The 19,867-nt window shown below is 51.3% G+C and overlaps 1 protein-coding gene across 2 annotated transcripts in view; it reads left to right on the top strand.

The window, feature by feature from the left end:
• The window catches only part of PYGB (glycogen phosphorylase B), a 60,112-nt gene that overhangs the window by 24,326 nt on the left and 15,919 nt on the right, over positions 1-19,867 (top strand). For both annotated transcript variants that reach the window (XM_010361538.2, XM_030913880.1), the window contains exons 3-12: positions 6,438-6,516; positions 8,824-8,927; positions 11,980-12,111; positions 14,011-14,122; positions 14,608-14,690; positions 15,699-15,842; positions 16,434-16,526; positions 17,673-17,819; positions 18,359-18,522; positions 19,405-19,519. In XM_010361538.2, coding sequence (XP_010359840.1) covers positions 6,438-6,516; positions 8,824-8,927; positions 11,980-12,111; positions 14,011-14,122; positions 14,608-14,690; positions 15,699-15,842; positions 16,434-16,526; positions 17,673-17,819; positions 18,359-18,522; positions 19,405-19,519 — 1,173 coding nt within the window. The remainder of the gene's footprint in view (positions 1-6,437; positions 6,517-8,823; positions 8,928-11,979; positions 12,112-14,010; positions 14,123-14,607; positions 14,691-15,698; positions 15,843-16,433; positions 16,527-17,672; positions 17,820-18,358; positions 18,523-19,404; positions 19,520-19,867) is intronic.

Below are 19,867 nucleotides of genomic sequence, written 5' to 3'. Positions count from 1 at the left end.
GCCTCCCAAAGTGCTGGGATTACAGGCATGAGCCACTGTGCCTGGCCACATCTTTCTTAATCTATAGATATCTCCTCTTTTTTATTTTCTGCCTTGCAATTAGTTTGTTGGAACTGGGTTTGTCCTGTAGAGTTTTCACAGAATTTACATTTGACAGACTGGGTCCCCATCTGGTGTTTAACCTACCACTGTGTCCCAAGGATGTCTGCTCTCACAAGTTTTTATTTTTTTGAAACAGAGTCTCGCTCTGTTGCCCAGGCTGGAGTGCAGTGGCTTGATCTCGGCTCACTGCAAACTCCGCCTCCCGGTTTCAAGTGATTTCTGGCTAGTTTCCGCGTTTTTAGTAGAGACGGGATTTCACCGTGTTGACCAGGCTGACCAAACTCCTGACCTGAAGTAATCTGCCCACCTTGGCCTCCCAAAGTGCTTGGATTACAGGCGCGGAGCCACCACACTCGGCCTGGTCTTACAACTCTTACTCAACATTGTACTCAGAGTCTTGGCCAGGGTATTTGGCAAGGAAATGAAATAAGAATCATCCAGATTGGAAAGGCAGAAGTAAAACTAACTCTATTTGCGGATTACATGATCTAGAAAACCCTAAGGAATTGACTAAAGACCATTAGAACTAATAAATGAGATCAGCAAGATTGCAGGATATAGGATCAATCTACAAAAATCAACTGTATTTCTATGTATTTGCAATCCAAATGGAACATTTCATTAATTCAGTCCAGATGGAATAAATCCAAAATGAAATTAAGAAAATAGTTTCATACCATTTACAATAGCATCAAAAAGAATAAAATGCTTAGGTGTAAATTTAACCAGAAAAATGCAAAACCTATACCCTGAAAACAAAGACATTGAGGAAGAGCTAAATATGGAAAGGGATCTCATGTTAACATCTTGGAAGACCCAATGTTGTTAAGATAGCAGCACTCCCCAAATTGATCTACAGATATAGTGAAGTCTCCATCTAAGTTCCATTTGGCTTCTTTGCAGAGATTGACAAGCTGATTCTAAAACCTTGCTAGAAATGCAAGGGAAGTCCGGGTGTCGTGGCGGGCAGCTGGAGTCCCTGCACTTTGGGAGGCTGAGGCAGGTGAATCGCTTGAGCCCTGGAGGCAGAGGTTGCAGTGAGCCAAGATTGCACCGCTGCACTCCCGCCTAGGTAACAGAGCAAGACAGACTCTGCCTTTGAAAAAAAAAAAAGGCCAGGCATGGTGGCTCACACTTGTAATCCCAGCACTTTAGGAGGCCAAGGCAGGCAGATCACCTGAGCTCAGGAGTTCGAGACCAGCGTGACCAACATGGAGAAACCTCATCTCTACTAAGAATACCAAATTAGCCGGGTGTAGTGGTACATGCCTGTAATCCCAGCTACTCAGGAGGCTGAGGTGGGAGAATTGCTTGAGGCAAAGATTGTGAGCCGACATCACGCCATTGCACTCCAGCCTGGGCAAAAAGAGTGAAACTCCGTCTCAAACAAAAAAGAAACAAAGAAGAAAGAAAAAACAAGGGACCAGGAATAGTCAAAATAACCAAAAAGAAAAGAATCAGAAGACTCACACTTCACAATTTCAAAATTTACTGCAAAGCAGCAGTCATCAAGACTGTGTATTAGAAGCATAAGAATAGAACAATGGAGTTAGAATTAAGAGTCCCAGAAATAGGTTGGGCATGGTGGCTCACACCTGTAATCCCAGCACTTTGGGAGGCCAAGGCGGGTGGATTGCATGAGCTCAAGAGTTTGAGACCAGGCCGGGCAGCATGGTGAAACCCTGTCTCTACAAGAAAATCTAAAGAAAAAAATTAGTCAGGTGTGGTGGTGCTCACCTGTGGTCCCAGCTACTCTGGAGGCTGAGGAGGATTGCTTTAGTCCAGGAGGTCGAGGCTGCAGTGAGCCGAGATCGTGCCACTGCACTCCAGCCTGGGTGATAGAGCGAGACCCTGTCTCCAAAAAAAAAAGTCCAGAAATAAGTCTTATATGTATGGTCTGTTGTTTTTCTGCCAGTTAAAAAAATTGCGGTAAAATATACATAACATAAAATTTGCCATTGTAACCATTTTTAACTGTACAGTTCAATTGCATTAAGTACCTTTACCTGTTCTTTATCCATCACCGCCATCCATCTCTAGAACCTTTTCATCTTTCCTAACTGAAACTCTATACCCATTAAAAAATAACTCCTCCTTTCCTCTTTGCCTAGCCCCTGAAAACCAGTGTTCTGCTTTTTGTCTCTATGAATTTGGCTACTCTAGGTACTCATGTAAGTGGAATCATACGTTATTTGTCCTTTTGTGACTGGCTTATCTCAGTCAAACAAAATGTCCTGAAGGTTCATCCATGTTGTAGCATGTGCCAGTACATTCATTCCTTGTAAAGGCTGAATAAATTTTTATTATGTGTATATACCATATTTTGTTTATCCATTCGTCTGTCAATGGACATTGGGGAGCTTCTACCTTTGGCTATTGTGAATAATGCTGCTGTGAACATAGGTGTACAAATATCTCTTTAAGATCCTGCTTTCAGTGCTTCTGATTATATACCTAGAAGTGGAATTGCTGGATCATATGGCAGTTCCATCTTTAACTTTTTTTGGAACCACCAAAATGTTTTCCACAGCAGTAGCACCATTTTACATTCCTACCAAAAGTACACAAGAGTTCCAGTTTCTGTACATCCTCACCAATGCTTCTTTTGAATTGAAAATAGAATGACTACTATTTTTTGATAGTAGTCATTCTAAATGGGTGTAAAATGGTGTCTTATAGCTTTTATTTGCATGTTCCTGATAACTAATAATGCTGAGCATCTTTTCATGTGCTTGTTGGCCATTTGTATATCTTGTTTGAAGAAAAGCCTGTTCAAGTCGTTTACTCATTTTGAATCAGGTTGTTTTTTTGTTGTCGAATTTTAAGAATTCTCTATTTGTTCTAGATATTAGTAGCTTATCAGATATGTGATTTGTGAATATTTTCTCCCATTCTATGGCTTGTCTTTTTACTGTGTTGATAGTACGTATTATATTACTCTCTACATAAAGACGAGGTTTCACCTTGTTGGTCAGGCTGTTCTCAAACTCCTAACCTGAAGTGATCCACTTGTCTTGGCCTCCCAAAGTGCTGGGATTACAGGTGTGTGCCACTGTCAATAGTATCTTTTGATTCACAAAAGTTTTTAATTTTTATGAAGTCTAGTTTGTTTATTTTTTCCTTTGTTGCCTGTAAGATTGGTGTCATATAGATCAATAGATTTTTTTGAAAGGAAATAGGTACCAAAACAATTCAGTGGAGAAAGATGTCTTTTCAACAAACGGTATTGGGATCTACATGCAAATAAATGAAATTGAACCCCTACCTCACACTACATACAAAAATTAGCTCAAAATGGATCAAAGACCTAAATGGTAAGAGCTAAAAGAATACAACTTTTAGAAAAATATATAGAGATCAATCTTCGTGACCTTGGTTTAGAATGATTTCTTAGATATGACACCAAAAACCCAAGCAACAAAAGAAAAAATAGATACATTGGACTTCATCAAAATGAAAAACTTTTGTGCGTTAAATAAAGACAACCTACAAAATGAGAGAAAATATTTGTAAATCCTAAATCTGATAAGAGTCTAGTATCTAGAATATATGTGAAGAACTCTGACAACCACAAAAAGACAACCCAATTGAAAAATGGGCAAAAAGACTTGGATGTTTCTCCAAAGATGATATCCATGTGCACAAAAAAGATGCTTAATGTGATTAGCTATGAGGGAAATGCAAATCAAAACCACAATGAGATGCTGCTTTATACCCACGAGAACGGCTATAATCATAAACACAGAAAACAAGTGTTGGTGAGGGTATACAGCCATTGGTGTGATTGTCAAATCTTGCAATCACTTTGGAAAATAGTCTGGCAGTTACTCAAAAAGTTAAGCATAGAATTCTCATGTAGCCTAGCAATTCCATACGAAGGTATAGGCCTGAGAGAAATGAAAACATGTCTACATGAAAAATTGTATATGAATTTCACAGCAGCATTATTCATAACAGCCAAAAGTGGAAGCATCCAAATGTTTATCAGTTGATATGTAGGTAAACAAAATGTGGGCTAGCCATACAATGGAATAGTACACAGCAGTACAAAGACGGGAAGGGCTGACATATGGCACAACATGGATGAAGCTTGAATACATGCTCATTGGAAGAAGCCATGAAATATCCGAAGTAAGTAGATCCATAGAGATGGAGGGTAGATCAGTGATTGGCAGAGGCGGGGGAAATAGGTTATGACTGCTGATGGGCACGGGACTGCTTTTTGATACGATGGTTTGGAATTAGTGGTGATGGTTGCACAATTTTGTGAACATACACTTTTAAAAGGTGAATTGGCCGGGTGCGGTGGCTCAAGCCTGTAATCCCAGCACTTTGGGAGGCCGAGACGGGCGGATCATGAGGTCAGGAGATCGAGACCATCCTGGCTAATACGGTGAAACCCCGTCTCTACTAAAAAACACAAAAAACTAGCCGGGCGACGAGGCGGGCGCCTGTAGTCCCAGCTACTCGGGAGGCTGAGGCAGGAGAATGGCGTGAACCCGGGAGGCGGAGCTTGCAGTGAGCTGAGAGCCGGCCACTGCACTCCAGCCTGGGCGGCAGAGCAAGACTCCGTCTCAAAAAAAAAAAAATAAAAAAATAAAAAAATAAAAAAAAATAAAAGGTGAATTTTATGGTTAATGAATTATATCTCAATAAAGAGATAAAGGTTACTGGGTGTACTGCAATGCACTTTTTCTGTCTTCAGTTGAGAAGCCCACTTCAGCAGAGTTTTGGACTTTCTGTCAGCTACTTTTTGTGTCGTTGTTGTTGAGACAGGGTCTTGCTCTGTCACCCAAGCTGGAGTGCAATGATATGATCACGGATCACTGTAGCCTCAACCTCCCGGGTTCAAGTCATCCTTCTGCCTCAGCCTCCCGAGTAGCCAGGACTGTAGGCGTGCGCCACCACACCCAGCTAATTTATTTTTTATTTTCAGTAGAGACATCTCATTATGTTGCCCAGGCTGGTCTTGAACTTCTGAGATCAAATGATCCTCCCACCTTGGCCTCCTAAAGTGTTGGGTTGACAGGCTTGAGCCACCGCACCCAGGCTTTTTGTGTCTTTCTCGAATGCTCACAAAATCAAGGTGATATTTGCCCTCCTAGGTGGGATGAGTGTGCTGTAGGCACTCAATTTAAAAACATGAAGGAACTAAACATCTTTCCCTATGTTGACTTGTAGCCTGTCTTTAGAAAAATATAGAGAGATATTTAAAAAGTTTAATGGATTTTTTGAATTTAATAGATTTTTTTATGAACGAGAGGTTTTAAGATCGGTTTAGACCATAAACTTAGAGGTTTTCTGGTCGGTTATGTTGTAGTTAAACTTATTTCTTAACTTTGAGCCAGTAATGCATTATTGAGTAAATCCTAGCACCCCCCTCCCTATATCCAAAATATTGTTGGTGGAATGTGTCCTTTGAAATTGCTTTAGGAATTAAGTTCAAGTCACAGTATTTTGAAATTTTACCCTGAATCAAATTACTATATGTGTCAATATCATTCATTTGACTTAGTGTATGCTAAATCATTTGTAACTTTGCTGTTGTTATTTAAAACACTACCACTCTTCTCAGTGGATATTTTTTTGGTTTCAAAAATGTACTTTTTTAAAATTAAACTTTGTTGTTTATGTTAACATATATTGGGTTTACTATTTTTAAATGAATTCATATGTATACTTTAAAAAGGTCTGCATTTTAATTTGTAATTTGATAAATATCAATATATGTAATTCAAATGAACAAAAGTTGTTTGGATTCTTCTGAGACCAAAAAGTTTAAAGACTTCCAATCCAGATAATGTGAGCAATTTGTCAAGTTCGTGCCCTAAATCCAGATTAATGGAATATTTATCCATATGCCATAATGAGAGTACTGAGTTCGGCTTCTGGAATGGCTTTAAGTGTCAATCGTGATTGTATTGCTTTTTCTCTGATTTTTAGCATGACATATCTATTTCACAACATTGTTTGAATACAATTGGAATCACCATAGGAAAAGTGCTTTTAGGTTTCAGTTTAAAAATATGTCATGTAAATGTCTTTAGCCCATGTGAAATTAGAGAATGACAGAACCATTGATTTCATTTTTAGGATACATGTTATAATTTGTTCACTATTAATAGGTTAACTACCTGGCAATAAATGTTTTTGAAATATTTGTAAACTTTCATTTCCATGCGTTAACATCAAAGTTTAACATTGGATTTTCAAGTCTAACAGAACCCAGACTCTAATTTTTAGCATAAGCTCACAAGACTTACATATCTTTCAGCCTGTCATTCAAGGGAAAATATTGAGTAACATTAAAATGCTGCCTCTGTTTTTGTTTGCAGTTGGGGTTGGACTTGGAGGAACTCGAGGAAATAGAAGAAGATGCTGGCCTTGGGAATGGAGGCCTGGGGAGGCTGGCAGGTAAGCTGCCCCATCCAGGAGGAGCTCTCTTGGACCCGCTGGCTTGGTTGGTGGCTGTGTGGTGAGGCCAGGGTCAGGTAAATTGGCTTCAGGGTAAATTAGCTTTGAGTAGATGGGCCAGTGTGTTCTTCAGATTGAAATCTTTGCCACTATTTGGGGGAAAAGGGGAAAATACATGTTTTCTTTCACACAAGGGGCATGTCATCATTATCATGAAGACCAGTCCTGCCAGCATGGAGTAAGCTGGTGCTGGGAGGGACCCCCGATATGCTGACCACTTTCCAGGGCACAAGAGCCAGCGATTGGCAGACAGCCCAAAGGATGGAAAGATGATTTATGAACGTGGTCCTGCTTGCATCAGGCAGTTTCAACTCTGATACAGTCAGCAGATGGCCTTGAAATAAGAAGGCAGGGCACTGAGCTTTGAGGGTTTTCAGCCCTCTCCACGCCCCGGCCTTCGCGACATGTGATGGGCCACCACCGTCTTCCTGCTACGTCCCTTCTCATCAAATGCAAAACAGGGCTTCCTACACTCAAGGGAAGCTCCAGCCTCCTTTGTCCCCATCTAGTGACAACCCCAGGGGCTGCCATTCACCCCACATCTTACCTCCAAGCTGGAGACTGTGGACTGCTCCCTCCCCGACCCTGAGACCTGCTTCCATTTGGGGCGTTCCGGGTCCTTGGGCTTTCCCAGTCACCTTGCCTGCCCCTCGCCTCCTCCCTCCATCCTTCTCCATGGCCAGATGTGAGTAGAGCCTTTGCCTTCTGCCCACAGGGCCCCGTACCCACAGACCCAGGCAGCACTGAGCCCGCCATGGCTTGATGTGCTTCCCTCCTGTAGGCAAGTCCCCAGAACAAGAGTCCGTGAGGCTCCCTCTTCCCTCTCCCTCGGCAGAGGGCCTGACAGGCATCTGGGTGTTCCATGGATTGGACATTTTATTTTAGTTACTAGTGTTCCATGTCGGTGTTTTTTTTATTTTTTAATCCTAAAGTTTTTTTTTTTTGAGATGGAGTCTTGCTCTGTTGCCCAGGCTGGAGTGCAGTGGTGTGATCTCAGCTCACTGCAAGCTCTGCCTCCCGGGTTCACGCCATTTTCCTGCCTCAGCCTCCCGAGAAGCTGGGACTATAGGTGCCCGCCACCTCGCCCGGCTAATTTTTTTGTATTTTTAGTACATACGGGGTTTCACCGCGTTAGCCAGGATGGCCTTGATCTCCTGAACTGGTGATCCGCCCGCCTCTTCCTCGCAGAGTGCTGGGATTCCAGGCGTGAGCCACCGCGCCCAGCCGGTCCTGAAGCGTTAGTAAGGCTGCACTTCACTCTTGCCCGGGCTGGAGTGCCGTGGCACAGTCTTGCCCAGGCTGGAGTGCCGTGGCACAGTCTTGGCAGGCTGGAGTGCCGTGGCACAGTCTTGGCAGGCTGGAGTGCCGTGGCACAGTCTTGGCAGGCTGGAGTGCCGTGGCACAGTCTTGGCAGGCTGGAGTGCCGTGGCACAGTCTTGGCTCACTGCAGCCTCAACCTCTTGGGTTCAAGCAATTCCCCCACCCCAGCCTCCCGAGTAGCTGGGACCACAGGTATGCGTCACCATGCACGGCTAATTGTTTGTATTTTTTATAGAGACAGGGTCTCACTGTGTTGCCCAGACTGGTCTCAAACTCCTGGACTCAAGTGATCCTCCCACCTAAGCCTCCCAAAGTGCTGGAATCACAGGTGTGAGCCACCACACCTGGCCTCTAAATCTTTATTCAAAACATTGTTTTGTTTTTCTTCCAAGAAGTTTTGATTGGAACAAGGGTTGGATTTAATGACACGTGCTATAGCGCCTTGGGGCCCCTGGTACTGCGGTATTTGCACAGGTGGACGTTGATTTGCACATGGCCAGCTGCCACTGCTGTGCCAGCTTCACTTAGGAGTAGGGTGAGGCTTGATGTGTTGATGTGTCCCTGCTGTCAGAACAGCTTGGGTTTCAGTGGAATGTGCAGGAGATTGGCGAGGCCTCAGCCTGAACTGGGATATCCGAGAGTGGGGCAGTGGGGGGCTTCGTGCTTAGAGAGGTTCCAGGCCCGGCCGAGTTCTCTGGGATTCTTCATCTCCCCACCCTTCCATGCCCTTCGAGTAACCACGTTGATGTCTTCTGTGTGTGGCCCCAGGATCTCATGGGGAGGGTGAGGGCTCCAGTTTTCCTCTCAGTGAAGCCTGAAGTCAGTGTGATCCCCTCTGAATCTCTGCCTTGCGCCCCGTGGGCTGCCTCCCCATGGGACCTTGGTGCCGTGCCTTCGATTCTGACTGATCTGTGATTGATTTTTCAGCGTGTTTCCTTGACTCAATGGCCACCTTGGGCCTGGCAGCGTATGGCTATGGAATCCGCTATGAATTTGGGATTTTTAACCAGAAGATTGTCAATGGCTGGCAGGTGGGTGAGATTTCATTTCTTCACTGGTTTCCAGCTCTTGTTCACACAATAAAATGGCAACACTTGCAGTTTGTCTTTTTATACTTCCTGTGCCCCCGCCAGGGAACTACAGGCCGGCCAGGGCAAAATGGAGCAAGTCAGGGCAGCTCTCTTGCTCTGGCTCCTTGGCCCACATGGCCTGGGAGAGCCTGGGCCCTGTGTGAGCTTTTTGCCAGCTGCCTCTGCCTGGTGACGGGGAAGTTGGGGCATGCAGGACACAGAAGCCTGGCTGAGCCTTACAGCAGCTCCCAGTTAGGGCCAATAGCAGCCAGGAAGTGAGGGTCACTCTGACGACCCTCTGCACCAAAATGCACAGTGCAAGGTGGTGCTTTTGGGGTCAGCCTCAGTGGGATGTTGGCCCTAAGTAGTTAGAAGAGCAGCTGTAGCTTTTGCTCTCACCTTCTGCCTTCACTCCCTGACCCCAGTGAGGGGACAGTGCCCTTGGGGTTAGAGACTGGACTCTGCATAGTACAGTGGCCCTTGGAAGGAGTGAGCCTCAATCTTGAAGCCTCACATTACAGCTAAGTGAGGTGATTGAGACCGTGGCAGGGAGGAGGGCGTGGCCTTAAATTGCAGCCTCCTCCTCCCCGGGGAGGAGCTCCCTTCCCATGTGCCTCAGAATGAAAGTCACCACTATTCCATTCAGTTGGTGAATGGTTTATTTAATATCATCTGGGGCCTGCAAGTCACAAATAAAGCTGGTCTGGGTTAGAATCAAAAGATTTGTAGCATCAGAGTGTACAGCCCCAATGAATGTGTGTGTGATGGGTGGTAGAGATGTCCTTGGGGCAGGGGTGGGAAGTGGGGTTGGGCCGCATGGCAGGTGCAGCCTCCAGAGCTCGTCCTTGGCATCTGTAGGACTCATGCCTCTCACCGTAGAGAAATTAACCCAAAACATAAAAACGCAAGGAGCTGCTGTCCATGACACGCACAGCGATGTGTTTAGGGGGAATGTGGACTCATGTCTGCAGCTTGCTTTAAATGCACCCCAAAATCAATGGATTGGCGGACGGAGAAACAACAGACTATTTACAGCACCTAGGTGTGGGTGCATGACGTTTCTGCATGTTTGAAAACGCTCATAATAAAATGTTGGTAAAGAAAAGTAATGGCTAAAGGTAAACCTAAAACGGACTTGGATCCATTGCTTGATTTGTGGAGATGCCCTCTGCAACCTTAGAAAGGCGCCTTTCTCCACTGCCTCAGGACAGCTCTGCCCCAGCCCTCCATGTGCTGCCTGAGCGCCAGGGCAGTCCAGTCCATGCACATGCTGATGCTCTGACTCATTCTGGCCCCCAACTGTCCCCATGTCACGTGTCGGTTTATAAGGCAGAAGCTCAGAGGCTCCCCTCGCCTCCTTGGTGTTAAGGTTTTCAGCAGGAAGGTATTGGTGGTGGTTTTTGTTTTACCACGGAGACATTTTTCCTTCTGGTGGTCCTCGTTCCTGTAACTCTTGCCACCTTGTGTGATAGTTCAGGATGATCAGTAAGTGACGCCCACCCCTCCTCCCATCCCCTTTTCATGGGAACTGGTCATATTCAGTGGGTTTTTAGTTGGCTTTAGCCGTGGAAGAAATAAATACAGGCAGAGTTGGCCAGCAGCGTGGGGCCAGAGGGGCCGCAGGCCAGCCTGCTTGGCACCCTGGCTGAGGGGGCAGGGAGGCCCTGGAAGGGAGACTCAGGCTGCCTTTGTATGTGGGAAGCTGTTGCTTCTGCCGTCGACTCCTGGAGCAACTCTGCAGGAGATGGTCAGGCCCTGGTGTTGGGGAATCTCACAGCAGACAAGGAGACGCCGCCAGAAAGGTCTTGCTGGGAGTACCATGGGGAGGTGCCTCACGAAGAGCACAGCCCAGACAGTCTTGCTCATGACTTTATGTCTGTGTAGGAACCATTAAGAGGAAATCCCTCAGTGTAGCATACTAGGGCTGCTTGTTGGTTCTTGAGAGAAGAGGCTTGATCTCATTTCAGTTTTAGTAATTTAGATTTCAGAACCCACCCTTGCTGCTGTACCAGACAGAGTTACTCTGTCACTTGGTGGTAAAGCAGCCCCTAGTGCTTCTGCGCAAGGGTGGCTCGAGTCTGCAGGGCTGCTTTTAGTGTGGGAATTGGTTTTGTGTATTCACTGGTCTCGGGTGCCACTGGGCACAGATTTTGGGAATAAGCCCTCCCGGAACAGCTTGTCTTCCTGGGTGCATCCAGGGCACCCTCACTGCCAGCTGCCAGCTTGGCCCCAGCACTTGTGGATTTGCAGCGTCACTTTCTTTCTTTTTAAAATTTAATTTAATAATTGTTTTTAGAGTTAGGGTCCTGCCCTGTCGCCCAGGCTGAAGTGCAGTGGTACAGTCATAGCTCACTGCAGCTTCGACCTTGTGGGCTCAAGCGATCCTCCCACCTTGGCTTCCCAGAGTGCTGGGAACTGTAGGCGTGAGCCTCCGCCTGGCCAGTGTGTCCCCATCAAAGCAGTGTCTTCTAGTGATTATTCTGTAACAGCTTTATTGAAATAGAGTCGATTTCAGTATATTCAGAGTTGGGTAACCATCACCACTCTCTATCTTGAGAACATTTTCATCACCCCAGAAAGAAGGCCTGCTCCAATTTGCCGTCATACCCAGCCCCTGACAGCCTCTCGTCTGCTTCTCTGTGCAGGTGCCCATTCTGAACATTTCCTGTAAATAGCCTCATGCGGCGTGTGGTATTTTTGTCTGGCCTCTTTCACTGAGTGTAGGTTTTTCAAGCTCCATCCAGGTTGGAGCATGTGTCAGTCAGTGGTTCTTAGTGTCTTTTTTTGGGGTGCATATTTCTGAATTTTGAGTTTGTTACTTTAGTGTCCACCGTGTTCATTTTACCCACGTGGGCTTGGCCAGAAGTGGGAATCCCGACGTGGTAAGTGGCTGTAGGTAAGTTTAAGTGCCAGGTGCTGTGTGATCTCGGCCGCACGGTCTCCTGGGTCCAGGACAGGGTGGTAGCCTGGGACATCTGTGCTGAGGGTGCTGTCACAGCTCTCCCCTTTTCAGGTAGAGGAGGCCGATGACTGGCTGCGCTACGGCAACCCCTGGGAGAAAGCGCGGCCCGAGTATATGCTTCCTGTGCACTTCTACGGGCACGTGGAGCACACCCCCGACGGCGTGAAGTGGCTGGACACACAGGTACCTGGGCTGAAATGTCCACGGCAAGGCTGGGACCGGGTGAGGGGGCTGCTGCGGCTCATTCACAGTCATCTCGACTTCTTTTGGCTTGGGGGACTTGCTGCCTCCCTGGAGGACTTAAGGTAAAAGCTGGGGGAGGTTTATTCTCCTCATCTCCCCAGTCTCTTACGCTTTGATGGGAGCTTCCCAAACAGTGGAAGCGCTGAGCACAGCGCGAGACTCTGCAGGGGAAGCCCCGCTGGGCAGGAGGTGTGTGTTGGGGCTGGGCAGGGTCCACTCACAGCCAGATGCTCACGAGAACCCCGCTACTTAAGAGCAGGCAGGAGGGTGTTCTGATGGGATGGGGGCACGGGCCCCCGGGTGGTTGAAAACAGCTCCCGCTATCTGTGGAGCATGCGACAAGCTTGCTTGGCCTCCTGGTGCCATACGTGGCCCATGGCTCTCAAAGCGTCAGCTCTCAGAGCTTCTGGAGTATGTGTGAGGTCTGGGCGACATCCAGGGATGGGGCCAGGTCCTCCTGCCCAGCAGGGTGCTGATGGGGGACCAGGGCAAGAGCCTAGAGTGCTCAGCAGCGAGGGGTGCCAGGCATGCAGAGGCCACGTGAGGGAGCACCCAATCCAGGCTCAGGGCAGCTGGGAGCCGGGGTGACGGGGGCAGGGCAGGGGCCGGCAGGAGAGGCTGCAGGAGAACGTCGGGGCATCCGTGAGATTTGGCCACCTGTGATGGAGAAGAAGGGGCGATAACAGGAGAACCTGGAGGCTGGGTGGTCACTGCTGTGCAGAGGGAGTTGTCCTAACTTTGTACAAGGACACAGTTTTAAATCAAATACATGGGCTTAGAGTGGCTGCGGCCATGCCATGGAGGCTGAAAATGCCATGAAAAGTTGTATTTAACTTGCAAAAGCAGGGCAGGGGACTGGCGCTGTAGATGTGTTCGTGGATGAGTGTGTCAGTGTGAGTGGGGATGCTGGAGAACCAGGACACTGCAGGCAGGCTGTGAAGATGAGCTTAGCCCCGAGGACTGGCCAGGATGGAAGGGGCTGGAATGCCTTGCCGGGGACTTGTCGCTCACTTGGATGTCGCCTTGTGGGGCAGGGGCAAGGGTTGACAGGAGAGAGGAAGGGAAAGGGATGCTGGGGTTTTGGTCTTGGTGGCCCTGGTGTGCCCCCTGTGTGGCTGTCTGAGCTGACTGGCACGCGTGTGCCGGGATGAACCCAAGCATCCCTGAGTGCGCCTGCCGGGAAACTGGGACCACAGGCCAGCCTCCGCTTTGTGAGCCTCCTCCTGCCCTTGGTGGGAGTGGAGCTGATGTCTCTGGATGCAAGGGAACCTGGGGGCTTGTCAAGGAGAGGGGGAGCCAGGCTGGGGCGGAGAGAGCACGGCTGGGCTTGTGCTGGGGGGCTGGGAACATCGAGGGTAACAGGCAAGGCAGCTGCAGGAGCAACCTTCCTGCAGGTGGAGCTGAGGGAGGTCATCTCCGGGGCGAGCATGTGTGTATTGGAGTTCCTAGAGCAGAGTTGAGTGAGGAGGGGAGGCGTGGAGGGCAGAGGGTAAGGAGGCAGGTGGGGTTTGGTGCTGCGGCACCTCAGGAAGTCGGGATGGGGATGATTCTTCAGTCGAAGCCATTCCTGGGGAAGGTGAAGTGAGAAGACAGGTCTGGTCTGGGGAGGGTGGTGGGGCGGGTGGTCCTCTCAGGATGACAATGTGGCACCACAGGGGCGGGCGCGGACGGGGACTGTGGTGCCGAGCATGGGCTGGGTGGATGTGTTTGGGCAGAAGGGGGAGACTGGGGGGGGCCAGCAGGGCGCCAGGTGCCCAGGAAGAGGCTGAGGCGGGGAGAGGCGCAGGGGCCGTTGGGGGCCCTTGCCACTTTGTCCTGAGCAACCTGTTTTGTGGCCAGGTGGTGCTGGCCATGCCCTATGACACCCCGGTGCCCGGCTACAAGAACAACACCGTCAACACCATGCGGCTGTGGTCCGCCAAGGCTCCCAACGACTTCAAGCTGCAGGACTGTACGTTCTGTGGTTCTCACCGCCCTGTGTCCATGTGGGTGGCTGGTCCCGGAAGCCCTCGCCCACAGCCTTTACCACACCCTGCGGCTCACTGTCCTGGAGGCTGCGCGGCCCTCCTCTAGGGTGAACCTGCATCCTGGTGAAGAACGAGGCTGATGCAGCTTACCTGTGTGTGGGACCTGCCTGGGAAGGGCCTACAGGCAGAGCGACCGAGACACCTGGGCCCTGGGCACCCAGGGTCTGCTTGTGCAGATCATGTGCCCCTGGGGAGGAGTGAGGGGGATGGAGTTGTATGCGGTGCGTAGGGGAACTGCTGGAGGAATCACATTTACCTCCAGGGGCGAGGGTGAGGTGAAGTAATGCAGCGGCTAGGGGAGTCCTGTGCTCGAGCGAGTTTCATTGGCCTTGGCAAGTAGGCCCCTGAACGGTTGCGGTGCTGGTGCCAGGAGGCATGTGTGTGCTGACCCTACTCCGCTTCTTCTTAGTCAATGTGGGAGACTACATCGAGGCAGTCCTGGACCGGAACTTGGCTGAGAACATCTCCAGGGTCCTATATCCAAATGATAACGTGAGTAGCTGGCCTGGGCACTCTTGCTCAGACTGCGTCGCTTTCCGGCTTAGTGGGGTGGGCTGACTGGCCGGGCTCCCCGGTGGGGCCTCTTGTTGGCCTTGGCAAGCAGCCACCTGGTGGCCCTCCCGCCTCAGGTGCACACACGATGCCCTTGGGGAGGAGAGGGGTGCACTGTCCTCCATAAAGCCCAAGCGGGTCCTCATGTGCCTCTTGGCAGCTCTGTGGTCCTCTCTCTGAGGACACTCTGCCACCTTCCCCTCTTATCCATTCCCCTCATAAACACACAGCCAGCCGCTCCTTGGGGCCAGCTGGAGCCTGTCAGCCCTCCAGCCTGTGTGCTGTTCTAGCCTGCAGTGCTACTTCCCCAAGTAGGTGATCTGTCTCTCCGGCGGACGGTAGCGCCTACTTGGCATTGATGCCTGGGGACATTCGAAAGGTACTTGGCATATGCCCTTCCCATGCTAGGTGATGGTGTCACAGCCATGTTCCCCACTGCCACCTACATTTAGTGCCCAGTGGCTTTCTTTTTGTTGTTGCCTGACAAGTCCTTAGAATATGCCCTAGTGGGCAATAAAAAGTTAGCTTTTTATTTTATGAAAGTAACCTGTGCACACAAGAGCAAAGGCCTGGGTGCCGGAAGGCTCATCAAAGAGTGTACTCTCCTGTCCCCATGAGACTGTTGGCAGACCCCAAGCCCCAGGTGCACAATGTTCCAGAAGGCCTGTGCTTGGACAGTGCAGCTCCTGAGTGGCGCTGGCATTGTACTTCTCCTGACAGATGGACACTGTGTCCCGGGGTCTGTCCCAAGGCAGGGTGACCCTCCTTCGTGACCTGAGGGCACACAGGCAGGCCCCAGTGTCAGGTGGCTGGGCTGGGCTCCTCTCGGCCTTCTGCCTGTGCCCTTGAGCCAGGTCACTGACCTGGGCTTCCTGGGGGAGCCCTGGGACTGGGTCATGGGGCATGCGCCCCCAGCCTGCACCCTCTAGCTTGCTCTGCTGTGTGCAGTTCTTCGAGGGGAAGGAGCTGCGGCTGAAGCAGGAGTACTTCGTGGTGGCCGCCACGCTCCAGGACATCATCCGCCGCTTCAAGTCGTCCAAGTTCGGCTGCCGGGACCCCGTGAGAACGTGTTTCGAGACATTCCCAGACAAGGTGCGTGGTGGCCCTGGGAGGGATCTCAGTGCCAGGGGCTGGGCGCCTTCAGGCTCTTGAGGTTGCTTTCTTGTGTCTGTCCCAAAAGGGGCTAGAGTGGGATGGCACATGCCCCTTGTCTTCGGGTCTCATCATCCTGGGCCAGGATCCCACCTGGGCCCTCCCTCCCAGAACAAGGGCCACCGGCCTTGTTAGGACTCAAGTCAGCAAGGGACATGGTGAAAGGCTCCTGAGCAAAGTCAGATGTGCTTGGCGGAGCTAAGTGCAGTTATTTCAGAAAAAAGCCCTCACAGCTCCAGTGAGAGAGCCCCCAGCCCCAGTGGCCACGGCTCCTCCCCTCCGGCTGCAGCACACACTGGCAGCAGAGCACACCGCTGTGGGGCACTCACCAGCAGGCACGTCGGGCACAGCACACACCTGCCACAGTGTGAGCCCGGCTGTCCTCCCTGCTCCCTCCCCAGAACCCCTCCCTGTTCTCCAGGCTCCTCAGGGCTGGGTTGGCTCCTTCACTTGGGGAGCTTCATATGCCAACAACCGTGGGTGCCCACACGGGATGAGATGACTGAATGGCACCCCTTGTGCGACCTGCAGGTGGCCATCCAGCTGAACGACACCCACCCTGCCCTCTCCATCCCTGAGCTCATGCGGATCCTGGTGGACGTGGAGAAGGTGGACTGGGACAAGGTGTGCGTGGAGGAGAGGGGCGGCACCTCCCCAGAGCCTGGAGCCCATGCAGACCAGGGCTACGAGGAGCTGAGCTGGGGTCCTCTCCCCTGGCCTAGGGAGAGCTGTGTGGTCATCATGCCTGGGAGAGATGCGAGCTGTGGGAGGGGTCTGATTCCAGGAGACAGAGGTTCTGTGGGCCAGGTTGCGGGGGGCCAGAGTGTGGGGGACAGGGTGCGGGGGACAGGGCACGGGGGAGAGGATAAGGATAGGGCTCTGACACTTCTCAGGGTTTCCCGTTGGTGCATTCTCATCTTGAAGTTTGGTGACAGCTCCCCACAGCGTTAAGTGTTTAGAGCTCTGTGCTCTGTTCATGGCACCTGCTCTCACGACTCAGCGTATTTTGGAGTTTAATACGTTTGTGTGGTGAGATTTTCTTAATCTAACCGTTATCCAATCGACATGTAGAACCATGAAACTGGACAGTGTGGTGACTCACACGTGTAATCCTAGTGCTTTGGGAAGCTGAGGCACGAGGGTCACTCGAGGCCAGAAGTTAGAGCCTGGGCAATACAGCAAGACCCCACCTCTAAAAGCAAAAGATAGCCAGGTGTGGCAGCACACACCCAGAAAAACAAAAAAGAAACCATAGAACAAATTTTTTTAACTCCGTTTTGTAGAAACCCAAGCCCCTCTCTGGCCTTGGTGTGTGTGCACTTCAGGTGAGGCTGTGCCTGTTGTGGGTACCCCAGTTCTGGCCAGCATGGGGCAGGTCCGTGTAGTAACCAGTGTCCTCCCCACTGTGGTTGTCCGGCTACTTTAGTGGAAATAAATAGAAAACCGCTCAGCGGTCCGTCCATTTACCAGTGATGGGAGAGTGTGAAGGTGACCCCAGGTAGCAGGCGAGTGTGTCTTATTTGTGTGTGTGTCACGCACTGGACCATAACGTCACATTTCGATGGGTTGCATCAGCACAGTGAGGGCTCTGGGCTGCATGTCAGGCTTTCAGAGGGCTCCAGATCCACCCTGGAGAGCAGAGGGGAGGGTGGCCCATCCTGGGGTACCCAGCATCTGCCTGGGATCCTGGATGCTCACCCCGCCTAGGCAACTGACCAGAGAGCTGCTTGTTTCTAAACAAACACATGGGAACATTCTCGAATGGCCTAGGCCTGGGAAATCACGAAGAAGACCTGTGCATACACCAACCACACCGTGCTGCCTGAGGCCTTGGAGCGCTGGCCTGTGTCCATGTTTGAGAAGCTGCTGCCGCGGCACCTGGAGATCATCTATGCCATCAACCAGCGGCACCTGGACGTGAGTGTGGGCCCAGGTGGCCGTGTGGGGTGGCGGTTACACCCATGCCAACGGCCCCGCACCTGGCCTGGGCGAGGAGGTGCTTTACTCCTTGAACGAGGCACCTTCCATTTAGCAGAGGATGCTTGGGGCTGGGGGCTGTCCCTTGGCAGAGCTGTTGGCTGATCCCCACGCCTGACCCACAGCTGTCCCAGGTTCCTCTTTGTAAATTAAATTGCATGTCCTCTCCGTCAGACCCATCTTCCTCAGACACAGTAGCCCTGTGCGTCCCTGGGCCGGGCTGGGCCCTTTCCTGGGCTGGGGAGTGGAGTGAGCAAGAGCCTCCTCCTGGAGCTGGCCCCGGGCCCTTGTGAGATGCCTCTGAAGTGCCTGCACGCCGGGAGCACTCGAGTGAGGTCTGGCTGTCGCAGCCCCAGGACTTGCCTGGAGGCAGCAGAGCTTCCTGTGGGTGGTCATGGACTGTCCCCTGGTCATGGGGAGTGCTGGGTCTCCGTGGGGCCTCCCGTGCCCACCTACCTGCCTCTGTGTTTTGGTACCAGCACGTGGCCGCGCTGTTTCCCGGGGATGTGGACCGCCTGCGCAGGATGTCTGTGATCGAGGAGGGGGACTGCAAGCGGATCAACATGGCCCACCTGTGTGTGATTGGGTCCCACGCTGTCAACGGTGTGGCGAGGATCCACTCGGAGATTGTGAAACAGTCGGTGTGAGTGGGGCGCTTGCCCGAGGGGGGCCAGCTCTGTCTGACACCCAGGCCTGCATCTAGGACCATCCACCGAACACATGGACGCAGCTGTACGGCACACATCCCATGCCACTAGGCCCCTGCCTCCATGGGAATGACAGAGCTGCCCAGAACACCCCGTCAGGGTCACGCCTTGTGCATTCACCTGTGGGCAATAGGGAGACGGCTTTGTCTCCTGTTGCTGTCCCGCGCCCCTGCCCTCCTGGGGGTCCAGCCGGAGGCTCTGCACCACTGGTCTTCCTGCCGCTGGCGGGGCTTAGACATGGCTTGCAGGAGGGATTCTTAGGTCAGATCTCGTTCTTGCCCGTCTTAGGTGGGGCGTGATCTAGGAATCACTCCCACTCTTTCACCTAGCATGTGCTGGGCGTCTGCTGTGTGTGCTGGGCAGGCAGAACCCGGCAGGAGCGGGGGCTTCTGTGCCCGGGGCTGGGCTGCAGGCTCTGTGCATGGCACCCACAGCAAGCTTCTGTGTTGGGCCCCTCCCCAGTAGCGATGAGGAAACCGACCACAGCTTCTCAAGCCCTACAGTCCTGCGGTCTCGGCTGTCATGACTTGGACACCTGTTTCCGCATGGACCGCTCCGGAGAATGGCCAGGCTCTGATGCCTGCGAGGGTGTAGTTGGACAAACCGCACAGCCAGCCACAGAGGCCCCTGGGTGCAGGCGCTGCCTTTGTATGGCTCCCAGAGCCTGTGGCGGCCGCGGTCACTCTGTTCTCAGAAAACAGAACAGAAACACTGAGCTTGAGGGATCCTGGGACCTCCTTAAAAGGGCCTTAAGGTCTCTTGCTCACCTGATTCAAGGCACAGCATTTGTGACAGTTCCCTGTTCTCTGTGTTTGCAGCTTTAAGGATTTTTATGAACTGGAGCCAGAGAAGTTCCAGAATAAGACCAATGGTATCACCCCCCGCCGGTGGCTGCTGTTGTGCAACCCGGGGCTGGCCGATACCATCGTGGAGGTGAGCGCCAGGCCCCACCTGTGCCTTTGGGTATGCCTGGGCTGAGAACCACTGGCCATGTCATCAGCCCCTGCTGAGTGGTTGCTGAGTAAGCAGGAGTCTGTCCCTCACGTGTTGACCTGCAGGCTTCCGGACATGAGGGCTGAGCCCCTGAACATGGGCGCTGAGCTGGGCAGTCACCCAGTGGGGCCTGGCAGGTCCTGTGTGCAAGTTCAGAAGCTGAGCTTTAGAGAGGGCTGGGGTGTGGCTCAGAGCAGCCACAGGGCCATTGCAAAAGAGGCAAGAGGCAGCTAACTGCCAGGAAAGTCTGCCAGGCTGGGCACCTATTTCCTGTTTGTATGTCGGCTC

Source organism: Rhinopithecus roxellana, chromosome 13 (assembly GCF_007565055.1).
Source record: "Rhinopithecus roxellana isolate Shanxi Qingling chromosome 13, ASM756505v1, whole genome shotgun sequence".
Taxonomy (NCBI): Eukaryota; Metazoa; Chordata; class Mammalia; order Primates; family Cercopithecidae; genus Rhinopithecus; species Rhinopithecus roxellana.
The sequence above is the reverse complement of the archived record's forward strand: the minus strand, read 5'-3'. Positions and strand labels throughout refer to the sequence as shown.